Source organism: Pan troglodytes, chromosome 15 (assembly GCF_028858775.2).
Source record: "Pan troglodytes isolate AG18354 chromosome 15, NHGRI_mPanTro3-v2.0_pri, whole genome shotgun sequence".
Taxonomy (NCBI): Eukaryota; Metazoa; Chordata; class Mammalia; order Primates; family Hominidae; genus Pan; species Pan troglodytes.
In genome coordinates, this window is record NC_072413.2 from 30,963,266 (window position 1) to 30,984,235 (window position 20,970).

The following is a 20,970-nucleotide window of genomic DNA, read 5'->3' on the forward strand; positions in this document are numbered from 1 at the left end:
TGTTAAGAGAAGTTCGGCTGGCTGGGGACAGAGAGGAGTTCAGCCAGGGATGGCCAAACTCTAGGGAAAGATTATCTTCCCACTCCATCCCCTTCCCAGCTCCCCATCCCAGTGAGAGCCACTTCCATCACTCAGTAAAATCTTCCACATACATCACCTTTCAATCCATTTGTGTGACCTAATTCTTCCTGGATGCTGGAAAAGAATTCAGGATGCACCGGGTGCAGGAACCCAAAAAGGCTATCAAGCTGACTCTTCGCTAAGCTGTTTAACACCATCCATGGATGGCAAATTCTAAAAGAGCATTGTTTGTAACATGTGCCCTCTGAGGCTCCAGAGGTTATGGGCAACCCCTAGACGCTGCCGTGGGCCAGTGCGGTGTTTTTTCCTGCTGACACCCAAAGTCACCTGCCCTGACTCCTGCACCCGCTCACCTGCGTGCTCCCCCTCCTGCAAGGGGTTTAAGTGCAAGTGGCCGAGTAAATGAGCCACACCTCTATCACAAGTCTTGTGAAGGGGTCAAGGGAACTCTCCTGTCTCACTTTTTTTGAAATTTACATCTACCTTCTATTGTCTATTGACTCACATTGAACCTAAAGGCAAGTGAAGCCTTATTACCTCCATTCTTTATGCAGTTTAAAACTTTTTATCATTTTGGAATGGGGGTAGTGGGGTGAAATGGGGTGGTTATTAACTCTGCCTGACTTTACATTTGTCATTTCTCCTTCTTAGATTTAACTCATTATGGCAGCATGTTTTGTTCCTTTTAGAGTCTATTATCATCTGAAATAGACATTATAAAGTAGTTGCCTGCAGATTCATATCCAGAGACATAGTTTGGTCTGTGTAGTGTTAAAAAGTTTTAATGCAACATATAACAATTTTGAGACTTCACATAATATATATATGTGTGTGTATGTGTGTATGTGTGTGTGTGTGTGTGTGTGTATAGGCTTTAAAATGTATATGTCTTGCCATACTGAACCCATGTTGAAGCCATATTTCCACAGGGTAATAGCTGGCAGAGCTGAGTTAAGGGTTGCCCCTTTTAGATGAGGCATATGCTCTCCCATCCTCCACAGTTCACACTATGCCTGCTTATCTCTTACTGATATTAGATATTAGTAATAGTCACATTTATGCATTGCCTTTATTTAAAAAATAGTTCTCTTTTTTATGACAGTAGCAATAGTTAGAATATGAAAGAGAGAAGAGGATTTATCCTTGCCCTACTCAATTCCTTGATATCATCTGCCTGGTAGTGAGGTGTTGGAGCTGGCTAATACTGACTTATGAGAGCATATTGTTAAATATTCAGGAATTTTACCAGCAGCAACCACCATTGGTAGATTGGAATCAGCCACAGTGGGAGTATTTACACCAGGGAAATCAACGAACATTACAAATCAGGTCTTTTTTTCTTCTTCTTCTTCTTCTTTTTTTTCCTTAGAGAACCAGTTTACTAGCATACTGCTACATTTAGGTATTTGAGTTTATGATCTCTGAACTAAAATACATATTATACTTTATTGATCATTGACGTTAGTATAATCTGCCAATCTGATCAAGATGCCATATTCATATTTTATCTATGTCATTAATAAAATATTTATTAAGAATGGACCAAAGAAGAGACCTATGGCATAACATCCATTAAACAATGATCTTTACATATGGTTGTTCAACAGGTCCTCAGTAAAACTCTCCGTGCTTCTAAATGATTGCATCCATCTGCTCACTTTATGCTTATGAAAATCTAATGGAAGTGCATACACCTGATCCAGGAATTCACATCCTTGGTGAAGGGATTTAAGTCATTAGATTTTGGGTGTATGTTCTTAGCAATTTAATTATGTTTAAAATCTGGTTAGTAGTGTAGTAAATAACTGGTATTGCTACAAAATTGCATTGAGAAGGTAATAGGATTGAATTTCTACACAAGTTGACACTCAATTAAAATTTCCATATATCCAGTGAGTTAGCCAGTTCTTGGCTAAGGAGTTAAAGCAAATGCTTTCCTACTAAGCCGATCACTTCAAAACAGGCAAAATTTATAATAGAGTCAAATCAGGACTGAATGCATCAACTAAAACTGGAGTTCAGCTTATCAAATACAGATCAAAAGCAAGAAATAGACTAGAGAGCACATGGGATATTTCTTCCTTAAATTTCTCTATTTTTTATTGACACTGGAGGAAAAAATAGCACATTAAAACCTCCTTGCTGAATTACTGTCCTAAACCAATAGATCCATGGGGCTTGTTCAGCTAAAAGCCACAACAGACTTTGTAATGCAATGATGTAATCTTGGCATCTTGGCTTTGTGTCATTTATATTCAACCTAAAAAAAAAAAAAAAAACAATTTTCCTGAATACACAGGCTGACAACAATATTGTTCAGTGTGGGTTTTTATTTGGATTCTTTCCAAATGGTTCACATGCCTTCACAGTAACACATGCCTGCTTACGTTTTTTGCCTGAATTCTAAACTTTTCCCCTTTTACTAGCTTTCTATTTTTCTTTTAAGGTCTCAGTTATGTTTGTAAAACTAACCAGCTCTACCACAAAATTAGGATGTATCTTGCAGAGAGCATTCATTTTACTTTTTGCATATTTTTCCCGAGGTCATGTCAAGGTTAGTTTGAATTCCATCCTACATTAAGACTTCTTTCACAGCTATTTAGCTCGGCAGCCTACTCCCCGCTGGGGTCTGCCCCTTGGGCACGTCAAAGCTTCAGACCTGACAAATCACACACAGATGAAGCTGTACAGTTTTTTAAACAGTTTCATCAGTAACTTTTTTTTCTTTTTCACTATCCTCCTTCATGTTGAGATTTTTTTTCTCTGAATTACCATTTCAGGAATGTTGATTTCCGTTTGAGATAATTTGTTTTTACATCAGAGTTGCAGACTAGCAATATCATTTATTTTATAGTAAAGGATATTAATAGCCTTCTGTCACCAAGACTGCAGACCTACAGACCATTCCTGACTATTCTAACTGTAATTGCTTTATTAAAATCTATTCGTAACAGGAAGTGTAGTGTTGGAAATGTAGCTATATCATAGAGTCTACCAGAATCTGAAAAAAATATCAACCATAAAAATGCAGTTTATAAGGTATTATGAGTTGAGCCTGGAAATGTTTCCTGAATGGTTAATAATATGCTCTTATCAGTATTTTAGCAAATTATGAAACTAAATGATGCAACTCCATTTCCTGTTTAATTGATGAAGTTAAAGTGCTTGGTTGCTAATGAGTGTATTAGCAAACAATGTCCCCTTTACAGGCTTAAGTAGATCAGGATTTTTAAAAAGCAGCTTACTATCCTTATTCTTATGGGATGAAAAATATTGACTGCCACAAAATTGCTAGACCAACTGAAGTCATGGTGTAATTATTTCTGTGCAGTCATTTTGGCAATTTCCAACGACCAGATTAAGGTTTTCTAGTTCCCACACTAGAAAATAGTTATTTTCTTTTACACACCATAGACTTTTCATTACATTTTCATTCAGGACAAACAACACCTGAAGATCTTTACTGCAGACTAAGGAGAAAACTTAGAAGTGAGGGGAAAAAATAATATTTGAGTGATTCTTCTCTCCTCAGTCTTCTTTTACAGTTTGCTCAACATGAAAGTACCCAAATGAAGGGTTCTGTAAAAGGTTGCTTGGTTGAAACTAATTAAAGACAGGTCTAAATAGAAAAAGAAAAGAAAAAGGGATCAAAGGAATTACATTAGGTGTCAGGACATCATTTGGGAGCGTTTTGTTTAACTTTTGTAATTCGATTCCAGGAAAACACTAAATTCTAAAAATGTCCATTTTTTGCCATAATTTTATATTTGTGTTGTTTTTGCAATAAGATACATGTCAACAGGCAAACATCTTGAAGAGATCATTTTGGTATTGGCGCATTAACACATTATGGTGAAAAGAGAGGCTTGTGCTTTTCACGCAGTGCATTTCAGTCTTCAATTAATGTGAAAGCACTACAATGCCTATGCAACTTCTCTTGCCTAGTGGTGCACCATTTATCATTGCAGTTTTACATTGACCTTGACACCCACTTCATTAGAATAAAGATTGTCTACCATTTAGGTTACATTGTTCCTCTGCACAGAGACCCCATGCAAATTTCTGTTCAGATAGAAGAGCTGCGAGGCTGTCAGAGGTCATCTGCATTAAATGATTGCAGCTATTTTCCAACTGCTTCTTTTCATTCTACTCAATTCAGGCTAGGAGGATCAATCAAGTCCTCTGCCTGAAACAGTGGGACTGCTGGGAATATGACTGTTTTTGGTAGTAGTGGATATGCCCTAAACAGTATTAAATATTTAATATAAACTCATTAAAGGCCATACAAAGGCTTCAGAAGGATATCAAATTTATGGAAATATCTAAGGGGATAGAGAACCGTTTTAAAAAGTAAATAGAAAAATAATAATCAATATTATAATTTTACAGGGTATGATCAAGATAGTTCTTAAACTTACTAAATTTTACCAATAGGAGACTTTTTTCTCACCCTTGACATGGGAAGGAAAGAAAGGAGACAGGTAGACTTGGCGTCCTTATGCAGTATTTCATATGAAATTGACATGAAAGTTTTCAGTTATTTGTGTTTTTATTTTTGTTCTATAACAGTGACTTCTAGTCTAGCTATATTTATTTTTAAAGGCTTAGATATTTGTTATTTAAAAGAAATGACTGGAGAAATAAGTTGCCAGGTCTCCTACTTAAGTTTTCTGGGTGGTATGATTGGAATTAAATTATTAATGGGAGATACTTTAAAAAAGATTGTTTTATGATCTTCTATTAGGGAATTTGCAATTCATTTTAATATTTGTAGTTTGATTTATATTAAAGATAATGCAATCTATGTCCAATTAACAGTACATGGCCAGTGTAATGTGATTTCCAGATCATGCAAATGGAATAAGCTAGAAGAGGGGGAAAACTCAATTCTTAACCTCAGGTGTAATTTGCTGTGCGAGTTCTGGCAATTTTAAATGACATTGCACTTTTTAATTTTTCCAAAGGCTCAGCAGCAAATTTATCCCAATCAGGAAAACCTATTATTAATTTACAAGGACAATTGTAGGAGTCTTTATAATTTCTCTATGCAATTACTCACCATAAATTCTAATGGTAAAATACAAGGAGTTTGCAAGAAATAACAACTATTATTTGTCTTGGGCTTGAACCCTTTTCTTCAGTTTTGAACATCTTCTTGAAGTGTTGGTGGTACTGACTCCATGTGCAGCATCATATGCATTATGAGATGCTACACACAAGGCTTCGGAAAAGGGGGGCAGCACAAGAGCTGCTGCAAAGGCAACACTGGCCTCTGGCAGATTCCTGCACTCTGCATGTACAGCTGAGCTTGGACCCTGGACTTTTATATAAAAAGACTCTTTGTTCACCACTGAATGGCATTAGGCATGGACTTGCTGAGGGGCCACCATGAAGCCTCGAATGAGGAGGGCAAACACTAGCCAGAAAACACGTGAGAGTTGTAAATAGACACATCCCTGGATTTTTTTTTTTTTTTGCAAAAATGCATATTTTCACACATTATTTTGCCAATAGTTTGGTGTTTTGGTATGTTCCTAGCATTTGCTTTCTTACTGATAGACTAAGTAAGATATATTTTATTTTCTCAGTGTATTCTATCTATCTATCTATCTATCGTATCTATCAGTCAATCATGCATATATGGGAAAGGGGATCTTGCTGGATAAACAGGTGTTTGTGGCATTATATTTGTACCAGGAAAGACATTCAATCCTGTCATTCTAATAACTAGATCATTTTCCTTGTTTTAACTTTTCCTAATATAAAGTCAACTGAAGCTCAGTTAAAAGTAATATGGTGTAAGATGTAAATGTTCAAACCCTGATGACACAGAATACAACAGCCCTATTCTAATAATCAAGAAATGTCTTTAGTTTAATTTGTGTGTTTCTCGCAGCCAAAGCTTCACTCTCTGTTCAGCAATGTCTGGTCTCTTTTCAGCATAACCAACAGAAGCACCATACAAAAGTCTTACAATGGATGTCTTAATCTCTCTGTGTGCTTTTAGAGCATTATTTTGAATTCCATCATGCTGCCTTTTTTCTTTCCTCTTCTGAAGTTTTATTACAACAGCAGAATTCCCAGGGAGCTTTGGGGGCAAGGTTCACATAATATAGCCCTCAAGTTTTGCTTAGGTGGAAGCCATCCCCCAATCCTGGCCATCTTTTGATGATCCCTCTATTTCAAAAAGATTCACTCGGTAGAGTCTTATAGCATTAGCTGTATATAGTTTATTTTTTATTTTTTTATTTACCAGACAGTGAGCATCTACAACCCTTTCATGATGTTTTCTTTCTCTGACCTCACAGTGACAAGGCATCTTGTTCCTTAACATTGAGGGAGGCAGAAAAATGCTTGAGTTGCTCAATGTGTGCCTTCTATACCAGTTTCAAAATGGCTTATTCTTCTGGTTTCCATGGTGACAATTAACACTGTTTCAAGGCATTGTTCCAGTCTCCATTTGGGCAGAATTTTCGGTGTGATTTCTAACAAAAAAAAAGGAGGGGGACTTCGGTGTGGCGGGGAAGCCTTTAGCGTAACTGTCAAAAAAGTTATCTCAATCAAGTCTTCATGCATTTCTAAGTATATTTATTTCAGAAATTCCTGTTTTTGCTGGCTTTGTTTTATAATTCAGTTTTAGCATTTGTGCTAAAAGTAAGTACTCAATAAGAATTTTCTACAACTTCTTTAGTTCTTAGTTAAAATGGTAGGCTAGAGTTTGTAGTTATTTTTAACTCCTTTTTTTAAAAGTTTTTCTTTATATTTATATACACAGGGATGGCATTTAGAATAGTACTGTCCAGTGTCTTTAATTTAGATCATTCACATATCTATTAGGAGGCTTCATTAGTCAAAATTGAATTGGCCAAGCAAATACACTTAATAATGTAAATATGGCCTTTCAAGAGAGTATATTTTATTTTTGACTAGACAGAGAGGCCCACAGCAGGTGCTGTGGGGAAATTAAATACTGGATGCTTATTTACCTTAGCACTCAAGAAAAGCTTTCTGACTTTAACTTTGCTAATCTCATTTTTGCCTATTGAAGAGTAGTCTATATCATAACATCCCCAGACTACAGGACACAATGGGGCAGCCTCTGCTCACTTACTGCTGTGGGTGGAATGAATATGAAGATTAAATTATCTTCTCACCACAGGATAAAGTAGCCCCACTTGATAGGATGACCGAAAACTGATAGAGCTGGCAGTTGATTTTCTGAGTCTAATGCTTCTGAAAAGATGTTAAGAGACAGAAGAGCAAAAACATACTAGCATCAACAAAAATATAAGCTCCTGACATTATTACACATACAGCTTGAGCCCCTAAACATATTAGATTTAACCTTCAATATGCTTCAAAAATTAAAATAAATATTTTCACCTTAAATTATATAACATTTTAGTACCTTTCATTCATATATCAATACATCTAACAATTAACTAGATACTCTTAGCTTTTATATTAGAGTTTGAAGGCATTGTCCATCAATCACATCTTAAATCAAGCTGTTTAGACAGTCGGCTATATGGTGACAAAGACTGAGAGCATACATAAAGACAAGTTTCTTTTAAAGGTAATAACCTTTTATAATAGCTATTGCAGTGACTACTTATACACATTTAACAGAGAAGATTGGTTTATTACATCTAAAATTAAATTAATTGCTTTTTATATTTTTATTTGTGTAAGGCTATCATTTTTATGGGACACATCTAAGCTGTTTCCTTTCTTGACTGATCTGCTGTGTGAGAGCTGTTTAAAGTTGGGGTGAAGAGGGGGGATGAGCTTGTCACAAGTTAAAGGGATAACTGGTAGAGGCCATTCCCAAGTGGCACAGCCAGAGGACTCTTTCTGTCAATGAGTAATACCATGTGGCATAAGTAAAATATTTGAATAAGATTTTCCTGCCTGCCTGAAATACTGGTTCCCCCAATATTATATGGAAATCTTACCAAATTAATTATGTAAATCTTTGTCAGCTATATCATTTTAGATGGGAACCTGATTACATAAAGCAAATTGTCCTCTCCTCCAATCATCACTCTGACAAATAAAACACTATCTAGGTTTCTAGAATACTTCTGAATATTGAATCCAGAAAATTCAAGTGGACAGTGTGTTTCCTAAGTGCTGGAGTAACATGGTCCTGGTAATTGCCTTCCATTAGAAAACGCAATCAGAATTTCTCCTGTATCACAGGCCAAATTCTAAAAGCGCTCTAAAGCAACCCTTGATTTTCTCCACTATGCATATTCATGTAATTTTGGATACTCTGACACCCTGATCAACATTCATTAATAATATGAAATGCTTTAAATCACCCCATTTAAAACATTTTGTTCTGTGATCCACAAATGACTAACATTTGGAGAAGTTTACATAATACAAGTGATGTGCATGTTTAGTGTAAATGAAAGATTAAAATATGAAACGAAAAGTATGCAAACATATGCACGCAACTGCTGAAGATCTATTAACCGAAACAGTGATTTCATACCTTCTTTTCCTTTAATCTGCTTCCAATTGTATTTTTGTTTGGGATCTTATATAATATCATGTTTTCAAGGTGAGTGAAATCACCCAAGTGCTTGGGGACATTTGAACTTATTGATTTATTTATTTGCCCAGAGAAAAGTTTTTCTCATTAACTCTGATAAAGGTGCTTATCTTAGGGCACCGTTGGTCATTTAGGGCAAAGGAACAAAATACTACCATGGAACTCAGTGACCTAAATTTGGTGCCTGGAAGAAAAAAGTTTTAAAATTGCTATTATATCTTGGAAATGTGCTGAAAATGTAAAATATGTTTAATATTTTAACCAGAATCTAGATTTTCTACTCAGAGGAGTTTTTACATGTACATTTATAAAGTACAGTCATAGTCATTTATGGCTATCCATAATATAGGGCTAACTATGGAGTTATCCAAATAGAGTTATTTGAAGAGAATCACCATAGTAACTGTCATATTCAATAGCACTTACATTATCTCCAGCAAAACATCTTTTAGGAGAGATTCTCTTGGCAGTTTGTTAGAATATAATACATACTGGGGGAGAGGGTTCTGTAGTCAACTATGATTTGGGGGATATTTTACAGTAATCAATAAAGAAGCATAGATTTGCAACTACTCCTAAAATGTTGGCTTTCCTTTTTCTCTCTATATGTGCCTTTTCTCCAAGCCCACACAGAGTTTTTAAGGAAAAGAAAATGAAAACAAAATGTTAACTGAGAATTCAGATAACTTACATAATCTTTACGAATAATTTTTTTTCTTTCACTTTGAAACTGGTCCTTTAGGGGCAGAGATGAGAGGTGGACAGCACTCTGGAACCAAATAATGGCCAAAATTAACTGTAATATTAACCCCCCCTAGACCAGTTACTGTCCTATTTAGAATATTTTAAAGATCAAATATGTGTATAAACTTGAGTTTAAGAAGTAAATCTTAGTCAACTAAATGTAATAACTGTGTGTGTGTGTGTGTGTGTGTGTGTGTGTGTGTGTATAATATATTCAGCAGTATTCTTCATCTACTCAAAGTACTTAGGTTTAGCCTCCCCATAAATTTTATTGGGAACAAAAACTTTTAATGCTCATAAGCATCACAAATTCTGTGTTCAATGATTTTCTAAGAACACCTCTCTCCCTAATGATATCTCTTTTTCTCTTTTCATTTTAGCGATACAGTGTGGAAATGTCCATCAGACACCTGAAAAAGACGGAGCTGCTTAGTAAGGTTGAAGCTTTGAAGAAAGGTGGCGTTTTACTACCAAATGATCTCCTTGAAAAAGTGGATTCAATTAATGAAAAATGGGAACTGCTTGGGGTATTTGCATTTTTATTACTGTTTGTAGGTTATGTGTACATTTTTTTGCGTAGTGAAGTACTCTATCTGTCTGATTTCTAATTTGAGGCACAAATATCTCTCTCTTTCAATTCACTACCTACATTTCAAACAAGCTATTCATGGTATTATGGAAAGACACTGCTTTTCCTCTTCTGTTGATTTTTTTTTTCTGAGCTTGTCCCCTCTCAGATTTTAATAATTTTGGTTGTTTAATACATGAAAAAGTAAGTAAAATATGCCATGTATTATGGGTATGCACCAAGTCAACTATAATACAGTATATCTGATATATACTGACTGTCATGCTTGAATGAATGTTAATAGAATTTATTCTGAAGGTACATGTAAGAGACATCTACTGTTTAACTATTTACTGTACCCTTAAGATGAAAAGTGGAGTTGTCACTACAGCTTTCAAGTCACACTAAAGCCACCAAAACAAAGATGCAAATTTGACCCAAATCTGAATTGCAGAATTGAATCAGCCTGTGTTTTGTGCCTCAATTTCCAGCTCACTTTTAACAAAAGCCAAAAAAAAAAAAAAGTTTCATGTAATTCATTTCACGCAATGATGGGCTGGGTCTCAGCCAAAAGACTGAGATGCAAGAATCTGGCAAAAAGGCAATATAGAGATTCTGTTACCCAGAGACCAGGATGGCACTGTGCAGGAGACAGTACTGTCCTTTTGTTGGAAGACAGCTGAGAGAAAAGTTAAACTGTATTTTTTCATCAGCTTCTCTCCTAAATTGCCTTCACTTCAAATCAAGGGTAAGCTATATTTGTCAATTACCTAAATAATTAATTATAACAGCCAAGTATGGACGATGTCAGTTATGGAGCATAATTTTGCATGCCTTCCATTTTTCTACCTTTTAAAAAAAATTTTAGATAAATAATACTCCAAAAATATTTTGGATAAAAAGCTCTTCATGTACCTTGATGATTTGGAGGAATGCCAGTATTCTGTTTATGCCATGCCTAATCTAGGAGATTAAAAAACTGCAGGTTTAAGTCCTTGTTTCTCATTTAAATTCACTACACTCTGCAGTTGTGCAAAGTAACTTAAAATGTTAAAAGTTTTTCATCTAACATATTGTTGCCTTTTAATAATAATTAATGGCTTTCACTTTATAATACGGTGACTTAAATCAAAACCTGCCGAATTCTACAGCATTCATTGATCTCAAACAGGAGAAATGCGGTTAGTGTATGACATTTTAAAAGGTTGTTTACTACATAGATAAGAATGGCAACCTCATGTGCTTGATAAAGTAGCGATAAGTCTGTTTACATTGCATTTTAATATATCCATTGGTAATTTGATAAATAACAATAATATTTTTAGAAAATTGTTTAAGTTATGTCACAGGTATTGCTTCCTCAACAGAATTTTTAGTCAACATTATTTTGAAAAAAGAAATAATATTTAGCTATCCTTTATGAATCAGAGACTTTAAAAATAGTTGCCATTTTGACAAAAACATCATTCAAATACAACATGCAGGTTTGCAGTGAGAGAGTAGGGTGAGGGAAGATTTTTTTAAATCCTGTACCACACTAACACCACCAGGCATACTGTTTTAATTGGCATGATTACATTTTAATTGGCATGAAAAAAATTAAAGACAAGGATTTTAACTTCTAACAATAGTAAAATAGAGGGATATCGTTTTTAATATTACTTTCATCTAAGGTGAACAGTGTGGAATGGAAATACATTAGAATGAAATGTCAGTGGTGCGTACAGTTTAATCTGTGAAATTTTGTCCCCTGTGCTGCATATTACTCTGTCTCAATTGCATATTAAACAACCCTATCAAGGCAGGCATTGGCATCTGCTGTGCTGACACAAATTGTGAATTAAATGAAATTGATGTCCTCTGTCGTATATTTATGAAGACGGACCATTCTCTGAAGTATTCTGTTTATGAAGAATTTATGATTGCAAACTGTTCCAGAACAAAAAAGTGGCAATAAATTCTTTTTTGTGACCCTACCCTCCAAGGGCATTGATTTCACCTCCTGCTGCTACTTTTGTTACAGCGTAAAAACAATAGCTAAATCTGGATTCCACTGAGGGTCTTCAAATTATCAATATTTTCACCATGAAAATACAAGGGTGTTGCCAAGAAAGGCTATTTTTCTGCTACAGTCTCCTAAAGATACTATTTACAGAACACTACACACCAGATGAATGTTTGTTGACTTAATTTTACTTATGTTTTAAAGCTTATTTTTGTAGGTTAAATTCATCATTATAGATTTAAATCCTATTGATTGGGACTGCTTTCCACCAAAAAGAAAAAAAGAAAACAGCCCTCCCCAACAACACTCTCCTGCCATAGTGGTTAATTTAAGTAGGCTTCTAGTGTAGTGAATTGGGGATTGTTTTAACACATATTCGGTATTAGAAAGTCCAGCACCCAGAAATGCAAAATGGAAAGAATTGTGGGATTGAACAATTTCCAAGTCAGGTAAAATCAACAACATCACCAAGGAGGCTTCTTTTCTTAAAACCCTTTAGTTATATGGTTTCGGGAATATGTCACAAAACAAAAAATGGAATTTAATTCTCCGTGCTTGATCTACTGTTGGCCTCTTTAGTATATTTATTAAACTTATATCTCCTGGACATTTTATGTGGAGAGTTTTTTACTATAAACTCCTATCATGATAATTCAAATGAATTTTTCTCTGTGACCAAAAAATTCAAATGAATTTTTATCTTGCGAACTATGGGCTAAATCTCCTTTCTATTAAAGGAAAGTAAGTGAATGAGGTCTTCTTAAGTATCCGCTGGTACTCAGAACAACTTGCACTGAGAATTCGAATACTAAATGGAACAATGACCTAATCTGAACTGAATGTCAGTAGTGAGGTGGCAGGTATAGATGGACTCTTCCAGGTGGCTCTCGTTACCAACAAAACTGTGGTGTGTTTTTGGTACCTAAGCTAATCTATGTTTTTGTTTTTTTGTTGTTCGTGGGGTTTTTTTTGTTGTTGTTCGTTTGTTTTATTTTTTGTTTTTTAATCTGATGCATTAGAAAACCCTAGGAGAGAAGATCCAGGACACAATGGCAGGGCACAGTGGGTCGAGTCCACGTGACCTGCTCTCTCCTGAAAGTGGAAGCCTGGTAAGGCAGCTGGAGGTCAGGATCAAAGAACTGAAAGGATGGCTAAGAGATACAGAGCTTTTCATCTTCAATTCCTGTCTGAGACAAGAAAAGGAAGGAACAATGAATACTGAGAAACAACTGCAATACTTTAAGGTAATAAAAAAACAATCAAAGTTGATAAAAAGCTCTTTTTATGGTAGGGATGAAATATTTATCAAGTACATGAAGTATTATACCCATGTATCTGTGTATCACCGTGCACCTAAATGTTTCCTTGAATTTATAGACAACCTCCACATTTCTTATATGTCTCTATGTGTATAAAGATGAACATTAAGCATATCACATATACATTGTAGAGGGGAAATCTCTGCTGCATGTGTGTTTTTTGCAATGCTTGTTGAGGGAGGACTTTGATGAGTTAAAAGCAGACCAGCAAACACTAAAGATGACTAAGGCCTTTGAAGGACAGACCTAAATGTTCTGTAAATAACTTGGATAAAAATACTTACACAAATTGATATGATAAAAACACATGATTTAATCGAAGTCCATTACTGCTAACAAAAGGAAACATAATTTTTACATATGAAAGAGTCAACTATTTATGGAGGGAAGAAATAATGTAAAACAAGTTCACACATTACAGGCATATTCCATTACAGAATATACCAACCTGAGCAATACAATATTCATTTTCACTGTATGTCCATGGAGAGGCATTTCCCCTGGTTTGTTTCTATTGTTTACACAATATCTGTTTAAAAGCAATTTAACATTAGAATGTTTTCCCCTATTGCCCAACCTAGCCCATACAGCTTGAATCTTTCCATAAATGCAGTCATTATTTGGGTTCTGGCTAGTGCCGGCCTGAGGCTTTGGGGTTGCAGAATTTGAATTTGGTGGCAATAAATCTTCATCATGAGAAATCTTAAAGAGGAGAAAAAGGAAAACCAAGAAGGAAAGAACTTTTTGGAACCAAGCAACCATTTCTTCTCAAAGCATCGTAGGACCGGGTTTTATTCATCCCACCTTGCCTGCAATCATCCAGTAATCCGTCAGAAAATGTAGTCACATGTGATTCACCTTCTCTCTGCCAAACAGGCAGAGTCATCTTGCTCACCTCTATAACCCTAGTGGAGGCACCCTCAAAGACAAGACCACAATACTTCCCAATAAACTATCTGCATTGCACACCTGTAAATTAGCTTTCATTGAAAACCTCCTCTTCTGCCACTTAACTGACAGACTAAACTGGAAGTTAAAGTGTCTTGCCAAAGCAAATGGGTTTATGGTCTAAAATCTAATACCCAGGTGATTTGCTGTTTTATCTCTACTTGACCCATCCTAACCTCTACTGCAGGGAGATGGAATCTTCAGATCTTTTAATGAAACTTTTCAAACTTTTTGAGATTATGGAGCCCTGATGATTTTTCTTTATGACTTGAAACTAGTTCCTTTCTAAAGTTGACCTTGAGGAGTTTGATCAGATAAGTTAGGGGGATCTAGCATAATGACACCTTTTTATTGTTTTTAAAGAAAATTTTATTCATGACTGTTGGAATAAATCTCTTTCCTAGCCAGAATTTTAAATAATTCTGAGCTATTTACTCTTAGTGTTTGGTATGTGATTAATCCAGTATTCTGTGTATTACCACATTCACTGGAAGAATGGAAGCAAATGTTTGTAATATAATAATAACATAATATAATGTTTGTAACCTGTCAAAATTATAATTGGTAATAAGCATGCACAGAGTAACAATTTTTTACTTGCCACAAACCCAAAGAACAGGTACACTCTGCCTTTCTAAGTGATAAAACAGCTCAGACAGGAGAGTGACTGAAGAACCTTTTTACATATGGGAAACCCTCTGCCATGCTCTGCCTCTCGTGTGTTCCTAAAGGTCTCCTGCCATGACTGGTCACACAGAAGAGGACAGGCTTTATCTACAAGGTTTAGCTTTATGATTCTTTATCCTATAAATCCTCAGCCTTTTAACATAACTGAAGTCCTTTATATGACACTAAGAGTAATGACAGATAAACTACAATGTACTCTCCAGGAGAATGGAAGGGAAGGTGCTGCATATGAAAAGGAAAACCCATAGCTTTGTAGACAGAACTGCGTTTCCTTCTAATAGATTGGTCTGGGATGAGACAAGGGATCAGGATCTTCAGTGTTCAGAAAAAAGGACAAACCCATTGTGGAACATTTTCCTTTTCTTTAAGCAATACGTATGAGAAATATGGGATTAGACACAGAAGAAAATTCTACCCAACAAAGAAAGAGTCCAAACTCAGCAAGAGGGAAGAAACATGAAGGTGTGGTCCTAAGAGCTCTGGGATAGGAATGCAGAATTATCAAGGAATGAACACACTCTGATAACAAAATGCAGGAGAGCATGTCAGGGATTTAATGAGGCCAGCTGGCAAAGGGTCCCTTTGAGCTGTGTGTGTGCAGCTTCAATGCCATTGGCTGGAAAGCACTACTTTTTAATGATGACCCTTCAGAGAGAAAAGAAAATAATTACTTAATCATATGTTCCTTGTATCCCATAACCAAATTCATTATTCTAAAGACTCAGAATGGGAAGATATTATTCATTACCAGCTAAAGAAGGCCACAGCGCTGGCCTGGTCCCAAAACCAGTCGAGGAAGAGCAAGTTTAGACCTGTTACAAGACTTTGTCATCAAGAAGGTGAATGAGTGGATTAGATTTAATAACCTTGTTGATGATTAATAACCCAAATCTGCTTTAATAATTTAAATTTGACCAAGCACTTTTATGCATATTGTTATACTTAAAATATACACTAATTATGTAAGTCAGAAAATTATGATTACCTTCTTATATGTGTGGGTATTTATCTTTATGAATGAAGAATTTGAGTTGTGGAAAGGTAATGTGACCCATTTGAATCCTCATAGCAACCAGCAGCGGAGACAGAGGGAAAATGATTGTCTTTGAGTACAAATTCCCATCCTGTCATTCACTGACTTTTCAAATAAACTTTGAAACTTTGTTTTACTTTAAATCAGGGGTTGACAAACATTTTCTGTAAAAGCCAGATAATAATATAATCTCTGTATGAATTACTCAGCTCTGCCATCATAGTGCAAAAGCAGCCACAGACAATATCTAAATGAATAAGTATGGCTGTGTTCGATAAAACTAATTTACAAAACTACTTACAAAAGTAGGGCAGTGGGCTTGATTTGACCTAGAGGCCATAGTTTCCTGACCCTGCTCTAGATTACAAAAATTATTATAAGCATGGGAATAGATACAGTCTGTGTCATCTTTAAAGAAAGGAGACCATGCTACAATTGCATTAGGGGGACAAAAAGTTATTTTAATAATTGTAACAACCACAACTAATATGTATGAGGCACACTTTCTAAATGTTTTACCTGCATTCACTTACTTATTCCTCATCACCATCCTGAGACATATTATAGTATGATCTGCTATTTATAGTTTATTTTTATTTTTAAAATTTTGAAAATTCGTGGGTCCATAGTAGGTGTATATATTTATGGAGCACATGAGATTTTTTTGTTACAGACATGCAATGGGTACTAATCACATCATGGAGAATGGGGTATCCATCCCCTCAAGTATTTACCCTCTATGTTACAAACAATCCAATTATACTTTTTTAGTTATTTAAAAATATACAATTAAGTTACTATTGACTATAGTCCCCCTGTTGTGCTATCAAATACTGGGTCTTATTCATTCATTCTATTTTTTTCTTTGTACCCATTAACCACCCTGTTTGCCCCTACTACCCTTTCCAGCCTCTGGTAACCATCCCCCCTACTCTCTATATGTGTGAGTTCAATTGTTTTAATTTTTAGAGGCCACAAATAAGTGAGAACATGCAATGTTTGTCTTTCTGTTCCTGGCTTATTTCACTTAACAAAATGATCTCTGGTTCGGTCCATGTTGTTGTAAATGACACGATCTCATTCTTTTTTATAGCTGAATAGTATTCCATTATGTATATGTACCACATTTTCTTTATCCATTCTTCTGTTGGTGGATACTTAGGTTGGGCTTCCAAATCTTGGCTATTGTGAATAGTGCTGCAACAAATATGAGAGTGCAGAAATTTCTTCAATATACTGATTTCCTTTCTTTTGGATATATACCTAGCGGTGGGATTGTTGGATCATATGGTAGCTCTATTTTTAGTTTTTTGGAGGACCTCCAAACTGTTCCCCATAGTGGTTGTCCTAATTTACATTCCCACCAACAGTGAACAAAAGTTCCCTTTTCTCCACATCCTCGCCAGCATTTGTTATTGCCTGTCTTTTGGATAAAAGCCATTTTAACTGGAGTGAGATGGTATCTCATTGTAGATTTAATTTTCATTTCTCTGATGCTCAATGATGTTGAGTCCCTTTTCATATGCCTGTTTGCCATTTGTATGTCTTCTTTTGAGAAATGGCTATTCAAACCTTTTGCCCATTTTTTGATCATATTATTAGATTTTTTCCCTATACAGTTGTTTGAGCTCCTTGTATATTCTAGTTATTAATCCCTTGTCAGATGGGTAGTTTGCAAATATTTTCTCCCATTCTGTGGGTTGTGTCTTCATCTTGTTATTTCCTTTGCTATGCAGTAGCTTTTTATCTTGATATGATCTCATTTGTCCATTTTTGCTGAGGTTGCTTGTGCTTATGAGGTATTACCCCAGAAATATTTGCCCAGATCAATACCCTAGAGATTTCCCCTAATGTTTTCTTGTATTAGTTTCATAGTTTGAGGTCTTAGATTTAAGTCCTTAATCCATTTTTATTTGATTTTTGTATATGGTGAGAGGTAGGGATCTAGTTTCATCTTCTGCATAGAGAGATCCAGTTTTCCCAGCACCATTTATTGAAGAGACTGTCTCTTCCACAGTGTATGTTCTTGGCAAGTTTGTTGAAAATCAGTTCACTGTAGGTGTGTGAATTCATTTTTGGGGTCTCTATTCTGTTCCATTCATCTATGTGTCTATTTTTAGGTTGGTACCATGCTATTTGGTTAACTACTAATTCTGTAGTATACTTTGAAGTCAGGTATACAGTTTTATTCTTTTTCCTCAGGATAGCTTTAGCTATTCTGGGTCTTTTGTGGTTCCATATACATTTTAAAATTGTTTTTTCCATTTCTGTGAAGAATGTCGTTGGTATTTTGATAGAGATTGTATTGAATTTGTAGATTGCTTTGGATAGTATGGATGTTTTAATAATATTGATTCTTCCAATCCATGAAAATGGAGTATCTTTCCTTTTTTCTTTTTTTTTCTTTTTTTTTGTGTGTGTTCTCTTCAATTTCTTTCATCAATGTTTTGTTATTTTAATTATAGAGATTTTTCAGTTCTTTGGTTAACTCCTGGTATTTAATTTTATTTTAGGCTATTGTAAATGGTATCACTTTTATTAATCTCTTTTTCAGATTGTTCACTGTTGACATATAGAAATGCTACTGATTTTGTTATGTTGATTTTGTATCCTGCAACTTTACTGGATTTATCAGTTTGAATAGGTTTTTTAGGAGTCTAGGTTTTTTCAAATGTAAGATAATATCTGCAAATGCAGATAATTTGACATCTTCTTTTCTGATTTGGATGCCTCTGTTTCTTTCTCTTGTCTGATCGCTTTAGCTAGGACTTCCAGAACTATGTTGGTGACAGTGAAAGTGGACATTCTTGCCATGTTCCAAATCTTGGAGGAAAGGTTTTCAGTTTTCTCCCATTCAATGTGATACTACCTGTGGCTCGGTCGTATATAGCTTTTATTATGTTGAGATATGTTCCATCCATCCCCATTTTTTTTTAGGATTTTTACCATGTAGGGATGTTGAATTCTATCCAGTGCTTTTTCAGCATCAGTTTAAAGGATCATATGGTTTTTATCTTTCATTCTGTTGATATGATGGATCACATTGATTGATTTGCATATGTTGAACCATTCTTGCATCCTTCAGATAAATTCCCCTTGGTCGTGATGAATAATCTTTTTAATGTATTATTGAATTTGGTTTGCTAGTATTTTGTTAAGGGTTTTTGCATCAGTATTTATCAGAGATATTAGCCTGTAGGTTTTTTTTTTTTTTTTTTTTTTTTTTTAGTGCGTCTCTGTCTGGTTTCAGTATCAGGGTAATACTGGTCTCATAGAATGAGTTTGGAAGTATGCCCTCCTCTATTTTTTGGAATAATTTTAGTAGGATTGGTATTAGTTTTTCTTCAAATGTTTGGTAGCATTCAGCAGTGAAGCCATCGGGTCCCTGGCTTTTCTTTACTGGGGGATTTTTTTATTATGGCTTCAATCTCATTACTTGTTATTGGTCTCTTCAGGTTTTGGATTTCTTCCTGGTTCAATCTTGATAGGTTGTATGTGTCTAGGAATTTGTTCATTTCTTCTAGGTTCTCCAATTTATTGGCATATAGTTGCTCATAGTAGCCACTAATGATCCTTTGAATTTCTGAAGTATCACTTATAATGTTTCCTTTTTCATTTATGATTTTATTTATTTGGATCTTCTCTCTTTTTCTTAGTCTGCCTAAAGGTTTTTCAATTTTGTTGAACTTAAAAAAATGACTTTTTATTTCCTTGATCTTTTGTATTTTTTTCTTCATTTCAATTTCTTTTATTTCTGCTCTGATCTTCGTTATTTCTTTTCTTCTACTAATTTTGGGTTTGGTTTGCTTATGCTTTTCTAGTTCTTTAAGATGCTTTGTTATATTGTTTATTTGAAGTTTTTCCTCTTTTTTTGATGTAGGCACTTATAACTACAAAATTCCCTCTTAGTACTGCTTTTAATGTATCCCATAGGTTTTGGTATGTTGTATTTCCATTATCATTTGTTTCAAGAAACTTTTCAATTTCCTTCTTAATTTCTTTATTGACCCATTGGTCATTCAGGAGCGTATTGTTTAATTTCCTTGTGTTTGTATAGTTTCCAAAATTTTTCTTGTTATTGATTACTAGTTTTATTCCATTATGGTCAGAGAAGATGCTTGATATTATTTACTTTTTTTGGAATGTTTTAAGACTCGTTTTGTGATCTAACATACGGTCTATCCTTGAGAATGATCCATGTGTTGAGGAAAAAAATGTGTATTTTGCAGCTCTTGGATGAAATGTTCTGAAAATATCTATTAGATCCATTTGGTCTATAGTGCAGGCTAAATCCAATGTTTTTTTCTTGATTTTATGTCTAGAAGATCTGTCTGATGCTGAAAGTGGGTGCGTTGAAGTCTCCAGCTATTACTGTATTGGGGCCTATGTCTCTCTTTAGCTCTAATAATATTTGCTTTATTGATCTGGGTACTCTAGTATTGAGTGCATACATCTTTCAAATTGTATCATCTTGCTGAATTGACCCCTTTATCATTATATAGTGTCCTTCTTGGTCTCTTCTTATAGTTTTTGCCTTGAAATCTATTTAGTCTGATATACACATAGCTACTCCTCCTCTTTTTTGGTTTCCATTGGCATGGAATCTTTTTCTGTCCCTATACTTTCAGTCTATGTGTATCTTTATAGTCAAAGTGTATTTCTTGTAGGCAACAGATCAATGGGTTTTATTTTTTCATCCCTTCAGCCACTCTGTGTCTTTTTATTGGAGAATTTAGTCCGTTACATTCAGCATTATTATTGATAAGTTAGGACTTACTCCTGCTATTTTGTTATTTGTTTTCTCATTGTTTTGCGGTCTTCTCTTTCTCATTCTTTCCTTCCTGTCTTCCTTTAGTAAAGGTGTTTTTCTCCGATGATATGATTCAGTTTCTTGCTTTTCATTGTTTGTGTATCCATTTGTGTGTTTTTTGGTTTGAGGTTACCATGAGGCTTGGAAATACTATCTAATAACCCATTATTTTAAGCTGATAACAACAATACTGTTTGCATAAACCAACAAACAAG

At 35.0% G+C, this 20,970-nt stretch overlaps 1 protein-coding gene across 8 annotated transcripts in view; it reads left to right on the forward strand.

Moving 5' to 3' along the window:
• AKAP6 (A-kinase anchoring protein 6) overlaps positions 1 to 20,970 on the forward strand; it is a 622,676-nt gene that overhangs the window by 512,287 nt on the left and 89,419 nt on the right. For all 8 annotated transcript variants that reach the window (XM_509893.8, XM_016925975.4, XM_054666458.2 and 5 more), the window contains 2 exons: positions 9,766 to 9,912; positions 12,978 to 13,202. In XM_509893.8, coding sequence (XP_509893.4) covers positions 9,766 to 9,912; positions 12,978 to 13,202 — 372 coding nt within the window. The remainder of the gene's footprint in view (positions 1 to 9,765; positions 9,913 to 12,977; positions 13,203 to 20,970) is intronic.